Source organism: Calonectris borealis, chromosome 13, assembly GCF_964195595.1.
Source record: "Calonectris borealis chromosome 13, bCalBor7.hap1.2, whole genome shotgun sequence".
Lineage (NCBI taxonomy): Eukaryota > Metazoa > Chordata > Aves > Procellariiformes > Procellariidae > Calonectris > Calonectris borealis.
The window spans coordinates 17,028,593-17,042,023 of NC_134324.1; the positions used below are offsets into that span (position 1 = coordinate 17,028,593).

A 13,431-nucleotide genomic window follows, 5' to 3' on the forward strand; every position below is an offset into this window, starting at 1 on the left:
ACAAGAATCTGAGTGGGGATTTAGACTATCATTCCTGCAGTCCTTGATTTGTTCAGAGAGGATTCCTTTCTGATGTAAAGTCTGTAATTAGATTATGTCTAGCACCATGGATAAAGGATGTAACGTTTCTTATCCTGCCCTTAGCAGGAATACTGGAGTAGCTTTGAAAGGTACCGTAAATAACTTCCAGAGACATGGGATGCTTAGCAGGAAAAAAAAAAAAAAAAAAAAAAAAAGAAAAAAAAAACCAGAACAAAACAAAAAAACGTAAGTAACACAAAGTCCAGACTAGCTCCTGAATGGACCAGCTGAGTGACCTCATCCTGAAGATATTTCTGCATGTGTATCTAAAAATGGGTGGTTGTTTTGTCTTTGTATCAGATTTGGCTTGTTTACTTACACAGAGCTTAAGATGCTGTTAAAATTTTAAAGATTGTCAACCATCTGAAGTTTAATCACTGTCAACTCAGTTTCCTCGCAGAAATAAACTGAGGCTTGATCAGCCTGATTCTTCCTGCAATATGAGTAATAAATGACGTCCTTGGCTTCTTATACATTAGACTAGACAAAAATGTTGAAGGTTGTGCTGGAGTTGGCAGTGAACGTTATGTAAGGAACTTAGAGTTTGTAAATTATGTTGGATTAGCAAGAACCACTGTGTGACTTGTTTTTTTAAAGTATCCTTCAAAGTACACTCATTTTAAAACATTGCTGCTCGCTAATACTAGATGCTTTCTGCTGAAAGAGCACAGTGACCTTACTCCAACTTTTTTGCTCAAGTCATCTGTCTTGTTCCTGCTTGTTTATTCCTGTTGGATCTGCATGAAGGTAAAGATATATTTGCAGATCCCTTTGTGTGCCTCACAGTTGCATGTAATTGAAATAATAGATATGCCAGCCACCACAATGACTCTTACTAAACTTTCTAGTGACATCAGTTTACTGGAATTACACACAGTCACTTGGTCTCTTTTTTTAAGATGGACCATAGTTAAGCATAGGAAAAGTGGGTAATCTGAGCACAGCTGTCTTAAATACACAAAACCTCCACTCATTCAGACCTCTCTAAATGAGGACAGATGTAGGAGAGAAACAACTTCTGGACAGGTTTGTTCTGAGTAATCTTATTTTCCCTTTAGATTGTCTTTTACGAATTTGCATTTCAGTCTCCCATTTCTGATTTACTCTGTAGGCGTCCTCCTTCCGAAGGCACAGCTTTGATACAAGGAAGTAGGCTGCCAAGTGTCCAGGACTTCAAGTGGAGAGTGGACGTAGCTATATCCACAAGGTATAAAAGAGAATCCTGCATGACCCTAGAAGTTATTTTGCCCAAGGTTAAACTGACTGCTTGTGCTGCCTAAAAATGTTAACGGTGTTAAAACGTATCTTGCTGTTCCGGATTGGCAGGTAGCATTAAATGGTAAGATACAGAGGGGATTTTCTGTACAGAAGTCAGTTTATATACAGGTTACTGCTGTTAACATGGACCTGCCAACAGGCTGCTGCCTTCATCTTCTAATGATACCTTTTAGGCTCCTTATTTGTTTTGATCTCTAAAACCTCTGTGCTAGAAACATGTCGATCAAAGTCTCCCTTTCAATATTTTGAAACTTAATGGGGCTGATAAAACTCCACAGGTCCTCAGAGATGATGGAATAAATTAAATGGATTGAGCCTCATGCAGCCAGCCACGCTCTCAGTTTCACTGGAGCAGGGGAGAAAAATCATCTCTTCAACTTCTCAAGTAGACTATCATTTGTATCTTGCACATGTTAAATAAAATGACTTTCCATCACCCGTACAGTCTGCTGTACATTCTACAAGGAGAGGCTTCAGAACAGCACTTTTACACTGCCATAGTTATGCAATTGGTCATTGATCTACCTCCTAGTTTCTTTCACAGAACAGAAGTAAAGGCTGCTGTGATCATCCTGTCTGTGCCTGCAGTGAATAGCTTCTTGCCATCTGCCACAGCAGAGGCAGCTGGGGCATGGATCTTTGGCTAGAGCCAGAAGGAAATGGAAACTTGTTGTCTGTGCTGTTCCTGGTCTTTGTCTAGTTCTAACCAAGACGGCCCAGGGTGAAAGAAATTGGAAGATGATCCAGTATTTGTCAGTAGCATAAATTGTTAGCATGAGTGACTTCATTTTGCATTCATTAATACCTGCATCTGAGGGAGAGTGCAGTCTCTTTGCTGCCGTAGTTGAGAGGCCTGTGGGTAATCAGGGATAGTCTTCCCGAAATCAAGAAAAAAGTCTCCCAAGTGAAAATTGTAATGGTCACAAGCTACTAGTTCAGGTGATTCTCAGATGAGCAGTGCTGTAAGCACCACATGGTATCACTATGCAGAAAAAATCTGTACCTGTAAGAGAGCAAAATGTACAAATAAACATCCTCAGGCACAATGCTTGCAAGCTGCAGGCAAACCCTGTGATTTGTTTTCCAAACAACACAGGAGCAATACAGATCATAGAATTGTTTAGGTTGGAAAAGACCTTTAAGATCATCAAGTCCAACCATTAACCTAGCACTGCCAAGTCCATCACTAAACCACGTCCCTAAGCACCACATCTACCCGTCTTTTAAATACCTCCAGGGATGGTGACTCAATCACTTCCCTGGGCAGCCTGTTCCAGTGCTTGACAACCCTTTCATTGAAGAAATTTTTCCTAATATCCAATCTAAAACTCCCCTGGTGCAACTTGAGGCCATTTCCTCTCGTCCTATCGCTTGTTACTTGGGAGAAGAGACCAACACCCACCTCGCTACAACCTCCTTCCAGGTAGTTGTAGAGCGCGATGAGGTCTCCCCTCAGCCTCCTCTTCTCCAGGCTAAACAACCCCAGTTCCCTCAGCCGCTCCTCATCAGACTTGTGCTCCAGACCCTTCACCAGCTTCATTGCCCTTCTATCCTTTTCTATTTTCCTTCCTCTTAATTTCCTTTCCAGTCAACCTTCCCCCTGGGATTTCTTGTTTATCATCCAGCAACAGCCTCTGTGAAGAGGTACGGCTTCTGGCTGTAACGCCTGTCAGTACCTGAACAGGCTTTGGCAACGTTAGTTGATGGAAGCTGCACAAGAATGACTCATTTCCCCTCTTTGGGTCATCAAATAAAATAACAATCCACACATTTAGGATGAAGACTGGAATAGCTTGATTCCCCAAATGAGATGGCAGTTGAAAGTATTAAGGGATGGAAAAGATTAATGCAACACAGTAAACTGCATAAGAAAACTGTGCATTACTACTAGCAGTTCTTGGTCAGCTCTTATCCCTGTCCTAGTTCCTAAACGGATTATTATGTAAAATGAAAATGCTCCTAAACTTGCAGTTACTAAACTATTAAAAAAATTTTTAGTCTCAATACTGAGGTAAATTGGACAGGACTCCTATGTTCATGAGTTTACAGCAAGCCAGGTACAGAACTTATGTTCTATGTAAAGCCTACATGAACAACTTAAATTGTTAATGTATAATGCTGTACTCATCACACTGCTGATGTCTATTGTTGTAATACTAATAATGTAAATAATTTCAGTTCACTGGCCCGTGCACTTCAACCATCCATTCTAATGATGATGAAGCTTTCAGATGGGACAGCTCACCGCTTTGAAGTAAGTTTGATTGCCATAATAAATAAAAATGAAATCACTTGAAATTCTCTTTAGAAAGTTGAATTACTATTTAAAATATTAAAGCTTTTGTAAACAATGCATTACCATTGGTTGATTTGCTTTGGAATCCTTCATGTTTGTTGTAGCCACGTACAATATATAATGAAACACCAACCAAAATCGTTTCATACCTTGTTCCTATACACATTTTGCTGAAACCCCATTTGTTAGAAGAATACTAATTACTGAAAAGCACTGTTGCATAATACCTGGTTTGATTAAAAATTACGGTTTTGTTATCAACTGGAACCTTCAGACCTGATGGTGGCTCTTGAAGGCAGAAAAATTACTGGAATAGTTTATATAATATATGATACACTTCTAAACCTCCTACATTTGGTAGAAAATGGTAACATTCTTTTCTGTGGCAGAGGTAGTTTTATTCTTTTTCTTCAATACAATTCTTGCTGCTAGAAAGAAAGTAAAAAAACCACCAAACTCTTTGCTTTTTACCTCAGAATCAGTCAGTGGCAGTATTTATGACACTGTACATAACGGCTTGCCAGAAGATGGCATAAACTCTTCCATATTTTTAACCTTTGAAAAGGAATGCTATTTGTTCTATAAATAACATGGTGGTGCATACAGAAATTCAGTGCACAGCAAGCATTGTTACATTTGAACTCCATAAAGATTTTTGCTTCAGTTCGTGTGTTAGTAGTAGTCTGGAGGAAGCACCAAAGCACTGTGGGTTGAAAAAGGTGGACTGATTTTATTGTTACGATGCTTCACAAGAAGGCAGTTATTGAGGAAGGCACAAATTCTGTGCTACATACATTGCAAAGTGTTGAGGGTGTCACTTCACAGGAGATCAAATTCACCCCTCTGTGGACAGTCCAGCTCAGAGCATCGCATACGCTCTTTTGAGGTCTTCCATGGAATTTAAATGATGCCATGGACTTCAGATTAATCCTTTACAACAGGGTAAATTTCACTTGTGAGAATAAAACCTAGGATATATTCTTTACTGTTTAGATTTGGGGCTTTATTTCCTGGTATTTAATGTCAAGTCTTGGTCTTGGTGGCATTGTTCCTGGTTGTTTTGATTTGGTTTTAGGTTTTTTTGTTGTAAGTCTGTGGAAGACCCTTTGCTGTTCTGCAGTAGACATGTGTTGGTGTGCCTGAGCAGTACGTGCAGAAGTGCAGATATCTGATAGCAAACAATGTGCTTCTCTTAGAATCGGCTCTTTGCTGCTGCTGTTTAGATCGGAATGCCAAAGATCTGTCTGTAAACACAATTTCTGTATCTGATGAGTGGTTTTCCTGCAGTTAGTAGCTCTTTGGGATAAACCTGTGTTTTGGATGAAGGTATCATATGCAAGCAAATATAGTCCTCAGCTCTTCAGTTTCCTTTCATTCGGACACGTTCAGAATGTCCTGCTAATTAACAGTGCTTATGTAAGATAGCGAGTCCAGAAGATAATTCCATTACGAATGGTTTTAAAATGTGTATGCCATAGGGAGAAGTTACACTCTTTGGTCTCTTGGCTTTGGTTTGGTTTGGTTTTTTAATCACAGTGTGACTTCTGACAACGAAAATTTTTTAAAAAGCAATGGGAATTGCAGCATCTCGAGTCTTGTTGTATATATGTCAAAAGTGAAAAGGACATGATGCCTTTTTATGCATTTCTGATGCATATGGAAAATGCAAATCAGATGTTGGATTCCTCTCACATAATTGATATCTGTGCTACAGTAGGCAGAAGGATGACAAGGGACTCTGTCAAAAGAACTGCGTGTCTTCAATGTAGTCAAAGAAGTAGAGTAAATTAGACAGTGCTCTGCAGAGCAGCCTGGGACTAGCTGGACTGCTACTGGTACTCATGTGAGCACGTGCGTTTGTGCGCTGCACTAATGTTAATCTGTGTCACCCAATCTGTGCCTGTGCTCAGACGTGGTTCTGTCTTAACAGATAACAGATTTCCATCCATTTGGCTTCTCAGGCTTGAAATGGTAAAGGAAGGTCCATTAGTCTCCTGCACAGTTGAAAATGTTTTGTATATTCAATCAAAATCTTTTGCCTTCCACATATAGACAGTGCCCAGTCCTCTTTGCTCTCGAGGTTGCTGACAAGTCTCTTGCTTTGAGGCTCAATTCCTTTCTCCTGCAAGTTTGGACGAGCAGAATATCTGGAATTTGTTGCTTGAGAATTCTGTAGGCTCCATGACCTTCCAGGTGTCTTTATCTTTCCTTCCAATCCATGACTCTCTTACTTCACCACAGCAGCCATCAGTTTATATTCTGGAGTACTTCCTTTCTCATATCAAGCAGTATAGAAAATGTACTATGTAGCTGTTATTTCTGGTTTTTCCCACTCTCCTCTTCTTTTTCACCGAGATGATTTAGTTGAACTAACTGAATTTTATTAACCTCGAATCCTTTGTCTTAAGTCTTAAAAAAAAAAAGTATTTTAAGAGATTGGGCTGACACTGTGGAATGTTCCCTATCCATAGGCATGCCTAGTCGAAGTTCCTAAGATGTTTCATGTTTTCTAACCTGAATATTCTGTTTCAGGTGCCAGTTGCAAAGTTTCAAGAACTGAGATACAATGTTGCCCTTATACTGAAGGAAATGAATGATTTGGAGAAAAGGAGCATACTGAAGATCCAGGACTGAACACTTTTAAATTGGGAGTTTATAGAACAGATCCGAAACCCTCAGCGTGTTTTGTGAATGGCAAAGCAGGCGACCATCACCACTTTGCCTGTCTGAACTGCAGCGTAGCATTTATGATGTCTGCTGTAAATATTTTTTCGATTCAAGCGTTAAAAGCACAAGCTCTTTTCATAAGACTTCAGAAAAACAAAAAATATATCTATGAAAAAGTATAATGCTGTTTGTGAGCATTTTTGCATGATTCATCAAAACATTTTTTAAATAACTGTCTTAATAGATGTAAGAGTCATTTATTTCTGGTTATGATTCATCACTCTAATTATTTTTGAAAGCCTGCTACCGGAAGCCCCATCAATGTGTATCATAAGAAAGCTCTGCAATATCTCAAATAAAAAATAAAATTAAAAAAACACTCCTGCGCTCTACTATGACAAATATGAACTTGAGTTTTGCATAAGTAAAATTGCTGTCTGGCTTCTCGCTGAGTGACTGAGGTATAGCTACAGGTACTTAAAGGCTAATTTTGTAGAAAATTGGAAGTCTGTGGATCAAGAAAGAAGTATCGACTGAGCTTCCAGAACTAATTCTATGGCATTGCAGAAGTGGAAAGGTGCAATCTAAGTCTTTATCTGGTTGATCAGAACAGGCTAAATACCAGTAATCTCATAGATTTCTAACTGGAAATGCCTGCCTCTTGTTTCATGTATTTCCTATATGTTCGATGTGAACAGAATCATCTGACTCATAACTGGGCAGAAACCTCTGGCACTGCGATGATAGCGAACAGCAGGAGGCAGTAACCTTGTAGACCACTGCGGCTATATACTCTTTAACAGTGCAAATCAGACCCCCAGATGAAGAGGCTGCGTAGAGCCTCTGGGATGAAAGTCACAGGTACGAGGATATCCAAGCCCCCAGGTCAAGAAGACAGTTAAGCATAGGCTGAACTTCCCTGAATTGGTCAGGCAGCCCCTGAATTGGTCAGGCAGTTGGACTGGATCATTGTAGGTCCCTTCTAACTGAAATATTCTAAGTTACTCCTTTGCCCCATGAGTAAACCTCGGAAGAACTCCCTTAACTTGAAGCATATGTTTTAAGTCTCATTTAAACGCCGTGGGACCACAAGTATGTCCTTAAGAGTTTTGCCAAGAAGGGATGCATTCCTCAATCATTGCCTGAACGAGTTTTCCCCCTGCAGCAAAGATATGGAGGCTGTGAGCAACAGCCCAAAGACAGCCCAGGCTGTGGGCCCTAGAGCTATGGGATTTATCTGGCTGTCAAAGGTAGTTTAGAAAGCACATGCCACTACCATTGTTAAGCATTGGCTTATTCTAGCTGCTTTCAGGGTTTCTACCTCAGTAGTACTACCCATACTTCTCTCTCCCATTTTTTGTGATTGTAGAGCTTGCCTTTATCTTGCTCATTCCCCGCAGAAAACTACTGAAATTAAAATCGTGGATTCAGGAGGCCTTTTACACTCCCACAGATGTTTGTGTAGGAAAGGATGACTTGGCTGTTGGATTTTAAGAATCACAACAGGCATAAAAAGATTTCATTGTCACACTTTTTAAGAGGAGACTTCTCTGACAGCAGTCCATACCAATCTAAAAACAGCTAAATAGCTGTGGTCCAGAAAGCTTTTAAAACCTGTGCAAGACTGTGTCCTGTAGTTTCAAATAAACCTTCCAGCCATGATTTCAAACTGTTCAGAGGCTGCATGTTCCATTTGCTTTGTAGGCTACTCATCAATAACTTCCAGGTTTGATCCATACTGCATCTTAACTACTGTGTTCAGGTCACACCAAAGCATATAAAGAGGAATCGGCTCCTATAACTTCAAGTGGACGGTAGATTGCATTAATGTGATGTTTTCTTTTTGTTTTTAATTTGTGAAACTTGTTTGTCTTCTTTCTGGAATTACATTAGCTCAAGCCATGAAACAAAACATACATTCTTATGTTCCCTGTTATAACCTTTCCCTTCTGAATGTTTAGGTTTACGTGGTTTCAAACTGGAAAGGTATCTTAACTGAGACCGTAAGTGAAGTCTTTTCAGACAAACGGAACACTGCATGGGTGTAAAATGACCTATTGCTCAAGACATTTGCAAAGTGCTTTTTTACTGGTCAGAGTAGAAGAATCCATAAATACCTTTACCTTCCAGACAGAATATATTCATTCAGTTGTTCTCCTCTAACAGCAATTGCCCATGTTCTCCAGGAATTGAAAGGCTTCCTGACTGTTTTCCTCATGTTCTCTGCAAGGGGTTATGGACCTCTTAGTCTCAAGTTTGTCTTGCCACACATTAAGCAGGAGTTTACTGTAATTGGAGGTTTACCATGCACACTAGGGGGTACTTAAACACTTGGGATTTTCGTTCTTCTGTACTTAAAATAAGAGTTCATTTGGGCTTTCCTTCTGACAGATTAGCTTTCCAGTAAAACAGCAGTTGTCACCAAAATGGCTAGTGGGAGTGGCTAGTGGATAGTTCCTCAGTTTTGATAAAATACGAGCCTTCAAATTATTGTTAGGTTTCTCAGAATTTCATGGTAAATTATGTGTTAAATATTTGTTCAACACTGAAATATATTCTTACTTCACAATTAAAATACTCTGGAATTTTAATTCCACTGAATTTCTGACTGTAGCCCTTTCATTTCAATACAGAACAAAAGTAACTTTTAAGAATCTGGGTATGTCTGAACAGAAATTATTTTATCCAATTCACTCTAGGTTTGGTTACGCTTCAAGGACACACTGTGAATCCCCCTTTCTGTATCACGTGGTGAAAGATACAACTTGAATGGGTTGCTCGCTTTGTTGGTCCCGAGGTCTTGTCAAGCTGATCACTAGTCAGTCATCAATTAGGAAGGTAGGAGGTTTGCGTGGGAAGGGCACTGGTTTTTTTCTTATTACACACTGTTCACAGACCAATAGGTAACAGGGACCTTTCACAGGTTCTGCTGGTAGTTTTCCCTGAAAAACAAATCCCAGTGATCCAATTGCTTTCTCTATTTGATGGTGCCATGCATTTATTTAAACTGGATAATGTATTTGTGAATGTCTTAATTCTAGCGATTTTCTAACCATGGCATATGGTTACATACATCTCCATTACACCTTTTCTTTCATTTCCTTTATAGTATGTGGAACATTATGCCTTTTCTTTCAAGATTAATGTGTCAAAACACATTTAAAATAGAACTCAATTGTTTTTCAATGTAAATCATGTGTGTATAATAGCAGAGATGCCCAGTGCACGCAGGAGTAGTCACAGCAGGCAGAATGCAAAAGGAGAGTTAAAGACAGTTGCCAGAAGTCACTCAGAGATTCAGTGGCCAAATCACACAGAACTCACATGTCTTCACTTCCTGTTCTCTAACCGAAAGTTAGCGCAGCTTCCTGACGTGATGGGTTTTTTAATTGGCTCAACTCCATGGGCCATCAGTCCAAATCTGTTCTTGCCTATGGACTATTACAGTGTGTGCAGAGCACTTGAAAATAAAAAGCCATCTGTGGCTGTATTTGTTATGTGGCTTTTCCCATCCTACTTCCACTAGAGAAGGAGCTTTGTCAGCATGACTAGCAGGTCGGAATTTCACACTTGGGTTAGTTGTGTTTGAGAGGGGAAAGAAACAGGTTTGTTGGTTGTTTTTGTGGTCTCAAAGTGTGATGCAGATTGTAGCTCCAGAAGAAGGCTGAAGTATGTAGTCATGCTCTCATACTGCCTGTGATGCCAGCCATTAACTGCTGGAAGAAGATCAGTATTGTGCTCATTGTCATTAAAAGGAAGAAATTAAACCTCCCTTTGTAGAAAAATCATACAAGGGAGATGTGCTTTTGCAGAGTGAGTCAGCTCCTAGCTTTAACTTCTTCTGTTTTAGTGAAGGATAAATCCGTTCTTGATCTCATGAACAATGCAGGGAGGTAGGGGGTTGCTTTTTTTTTCTGCTTTTTTCTTTTTCTTTTTTTGCTTTCTAATCAAGTACACCTCATGACCCACTGCTGCTCCAACTCCATGAATATATGTATGAATGTATGAAAAATCCATGCTTTCAGGATGTGTTATATAAAAACACCCCAGCATATCTAGATTGAGTATGTACATTCAATTTACACAGCTGTTTTTGCTAAAATAGTCTTTGCAGAGCCGGGCCTGATGTCAGAATCAAATATTTTGTAGTTGTTTGACTTCTAGTGAACAGTAGATTAGTATCTTGGCTTCAAAATATTTTGCCGTTAGTGACTGTACGGCTCACTCTGTACCTGTCACACCCCACAAAGTACTAACATTTACCAAACACCATGCATACCAGGAACTAGCAGAGGCAGAGCCAGCTGGTTTCTCCCCTAAGTCACGGAGCTGTTGCCCATAGGCCATCCATTATAAGGTCTTAACTGTTTTCTGGCTTTGGATAAAGGTCTGTGTTCTGAACCCTCCTAAGCATACCGCTTCTACCACGGGAGTAGTTCATAAGCACAGCTGCCCTTTTCTCTTGAAATGTTTCAGCCGCGTCCCTGCTGGTGTAAGAGAATTCCCAGAAGTACATTTCACAGTGCTTTTTTGAGACTCATTTCAGTCCCGAGTGATCAGACTGTCAGCTAGCCCTGCGGATGCTTTCATACATTGTAAATAGAAACTGTGGAAGTTCCTTGCAGAGCACAAATGCTGATTACATTTTCTATGATAATGTATTTCCATTCCCTATCTTGAATTCATGTGCTGCTCGAAACCCTTCTTTTATACCATGACTTATCTCTTTAAGTGTCTGCTATGTAACTATGTAAATACTGGTGGCGTATCCCTGATAGAGAGATTGTCATTGCATTGCTACTGGTAACCAGTGGTTATGTCACTTTCCCTCGCTTGAATAGGCTTTGACTCATAGTGGTTTTCAGGACAATGGTTATAAAATAACACACTGAGGGGTTGCCGAGACTATAGTTTTGCAACAGAGACAACTGTCGACCTCAAGACTGCAAGAAAGCATTTTTCTTTGCTTTTTTCTTTTTTTTGTTAAGGGTTTTATTCTTTTATGGTATGAGTTTTTCTTGCATGGAAGTTTGGAAAACAAGAAGTCTATGTAAGCAAACGAGTCTGGTGGGAAAACCCCACACTTCTGAGCACAAACACTAATTCTTTCTAGCTGTTCTGAAGCATTGCTTAACTGAAATTTTAAGTGCTTCAGTTGTCCCACCTTTGAATTATTTGATGGCAGGCTGTGCTATACTTTGGATTATTGTCTGACTTAAGTGATGGCAGAAAGAATTACTGAAACCAGCGGTTATTCAATTAACTTTTTTCTTTTTCTAATTAAAGGACTTGCCTGGGAACAATGGTTAGATGTTGAACTTTTGCTTTTTCTTTTTTTTTTTTTTTTAAAAGATTCAAGAGCCCTAGAGAGGGTGGCCAAGTTTTTGGCAGGTGCAAAATTCTTAGCATCATAGGAATCAAAGACAATTGAAGGGTCTGATGGCTGGCTTCTGTTTCCAGGTATATATCTGACTTTCTGTATAAGCTTAGGTTTGCCCACACATGGACACATAAACGTCACAAAATTAGCCCTCATTATTAATTTAAAGTGTATATTATTAAAAGTTAAGATCCAGAATTTAAGTGGCTTTAAATTAGTTTTTCACTTTAAATCTAAGTTCATCTAAACTTTCTCAAATACCATCTCTAAAAAAGGTCTTACAAAAGTCATGTTACCTCCCCTTTCTTCCATCTTTTGTCCTGTCCATTCAAACCCCATAATTAGGCTTGTCCCCTAATACCTGCTTAGCTTACACAGTCTAAGCTGGGGAGTCCAGACGCTCCCGTAAGTAAGAAATGGGAAATTAATTCCTTCATCCCCTCTCTTGAGCTTTGTGAGGAGGCCAATAGTATCAGTAATAGGATATGCTCAGAAATTTCAAATTCTGCAGTGGATTTTAAGACAGTGTGAAAAATGCCCTATATTTTTAGAGTATTTGCAAATGTATGTATATATATCATGGACATTTCTAGAAACTTGAACAGTAGATCTGCGTAAAACTGCAAACAAAAAAATCAGACAACTTCTTTTAAAACAACTGCTTCTATTCTGTGGTAGCACAGGTCATTTTCTCCCTAGGCTACATTTAGCACAAACAGTTACACAACTAGTGTGATCCTTTCGTATAATGAAAATCGGTGGGAATGTGCAGACTGAAGTGGTCAGCACAGCTGGTCTGGTCTTAAATAAAACAAACATATAAGGCATGTGCTCTTTTATCTCTGGCATGGACAGGTATACCTATGCGATATGCCACACCGCATCACCAAATAAACACGACATTTTCCTTCTAATGTTCTGCTTACTTGTCCTAAAAGCATGATTACCTGACAATAAAATAGCTTCACTACTACATAGATTCGCTTAAAGAGAGTGATTAGCCTATAAAATGCCAGTTCTAGCAGGAAATGGCATTCTCGTCTTTCAAAATCGCTTTGAGCCACTATTTCTTTTGTGTTACCGCAGGTACCAAAACACCGAACCCGGGAGTGAATTCAGTTTCTCACCGTGCTGTCCCTGCCGACCAGCGGGTCAAACGTAACTTTGAAGCCCCGTGGAACGGGGCTGCCCGGCGGGAGGCGGCTGCCCGCCGGGTGCCCGCCTTTGGTGCGCGGCTCTGCCAAGCCCGTCAGTGCCCGCGGGGAAACACAGCCCGGGCCGGGCTGTCAGCCAGGAGGGCGAGTGCCGGCCGATGTCGGCCGTGCGGGAGACCTACCGCAGCGGGAGGTGCCGAGGCGGAGCCGCTTCCGCGCCCGACGGGGCCCTCTCACACCGGCCCGGCCCGGCCCGGCGCGGCCTGCCCGCTGCTGACAGGGCGCCCCCTCCCCTCCCCGCCACAGCCCCCCCACGGGGGCAGCGCTGGCTTCCCCCCGCTCTTGCGGGCCCTCAGCGGGGAGTCCGGGCGGCGGCTGCCCGCGGTGCGGCTGAGGCGGCGGGCGAGCGCCTCGCCGGGCCGGGCCGGGCCGGGCCGGGCCGGGCCGGGCCGGGCCGGGGGCCGCTGTCGGCGCGTTACAAAACCGCCTGGTTTTGTAACAACCTGCGGGCGCTGCCCAATGAGCGCCGCCGCCCGGCGTCACGTGCCCGCCTTTATATAAGCGGCGGCGGCGCG

At 41.2% G+C, this 13,431-nt stretch overlaps 1 protein-coding gene and 1 long non-coding RNA gene across 2 annotated transcripts in view; one reads left to right on the plus strand and one right to left on the minus strand.

Moving 5' to 3' along the window:
* COMMD5 (COMM domain containing 5) overlaps positions 1-6,701 on the plus strand; it is an 18,374-nt gene extending 11,673 nt beyond the window's left edge. The window contains 3 exon segments of the mRNA XM_075162311.1: positions 1,193-1,288; positions 3,538-3,613; positions 6,188-6,701. Of these exon segments, the coding sequence (XP_075018412.1) occupies positions 1,193-1,288; positions 3,538-3,613; positions 6,188-6,289 (274 nt within the window). The 3' untranslated portion in view covers positions 6,290-6,701.
* On the minus strand, positions 6,609-13,252 carry LOC142087745 (uncharacterized). The gene is made up of 2 exons (XR_012675579.1): positions 12,830-13,252; positions 6,609-9,264 (listed from the first exon to the last, which is right to left on the minus strand). It is a non-coding gene; the product is annotated as an uncharacterized LOC142087745 (long non-coding RNA).
* Between the last annotated feature and the right edge of the window lie 179 nt (positions 13,253-13,431).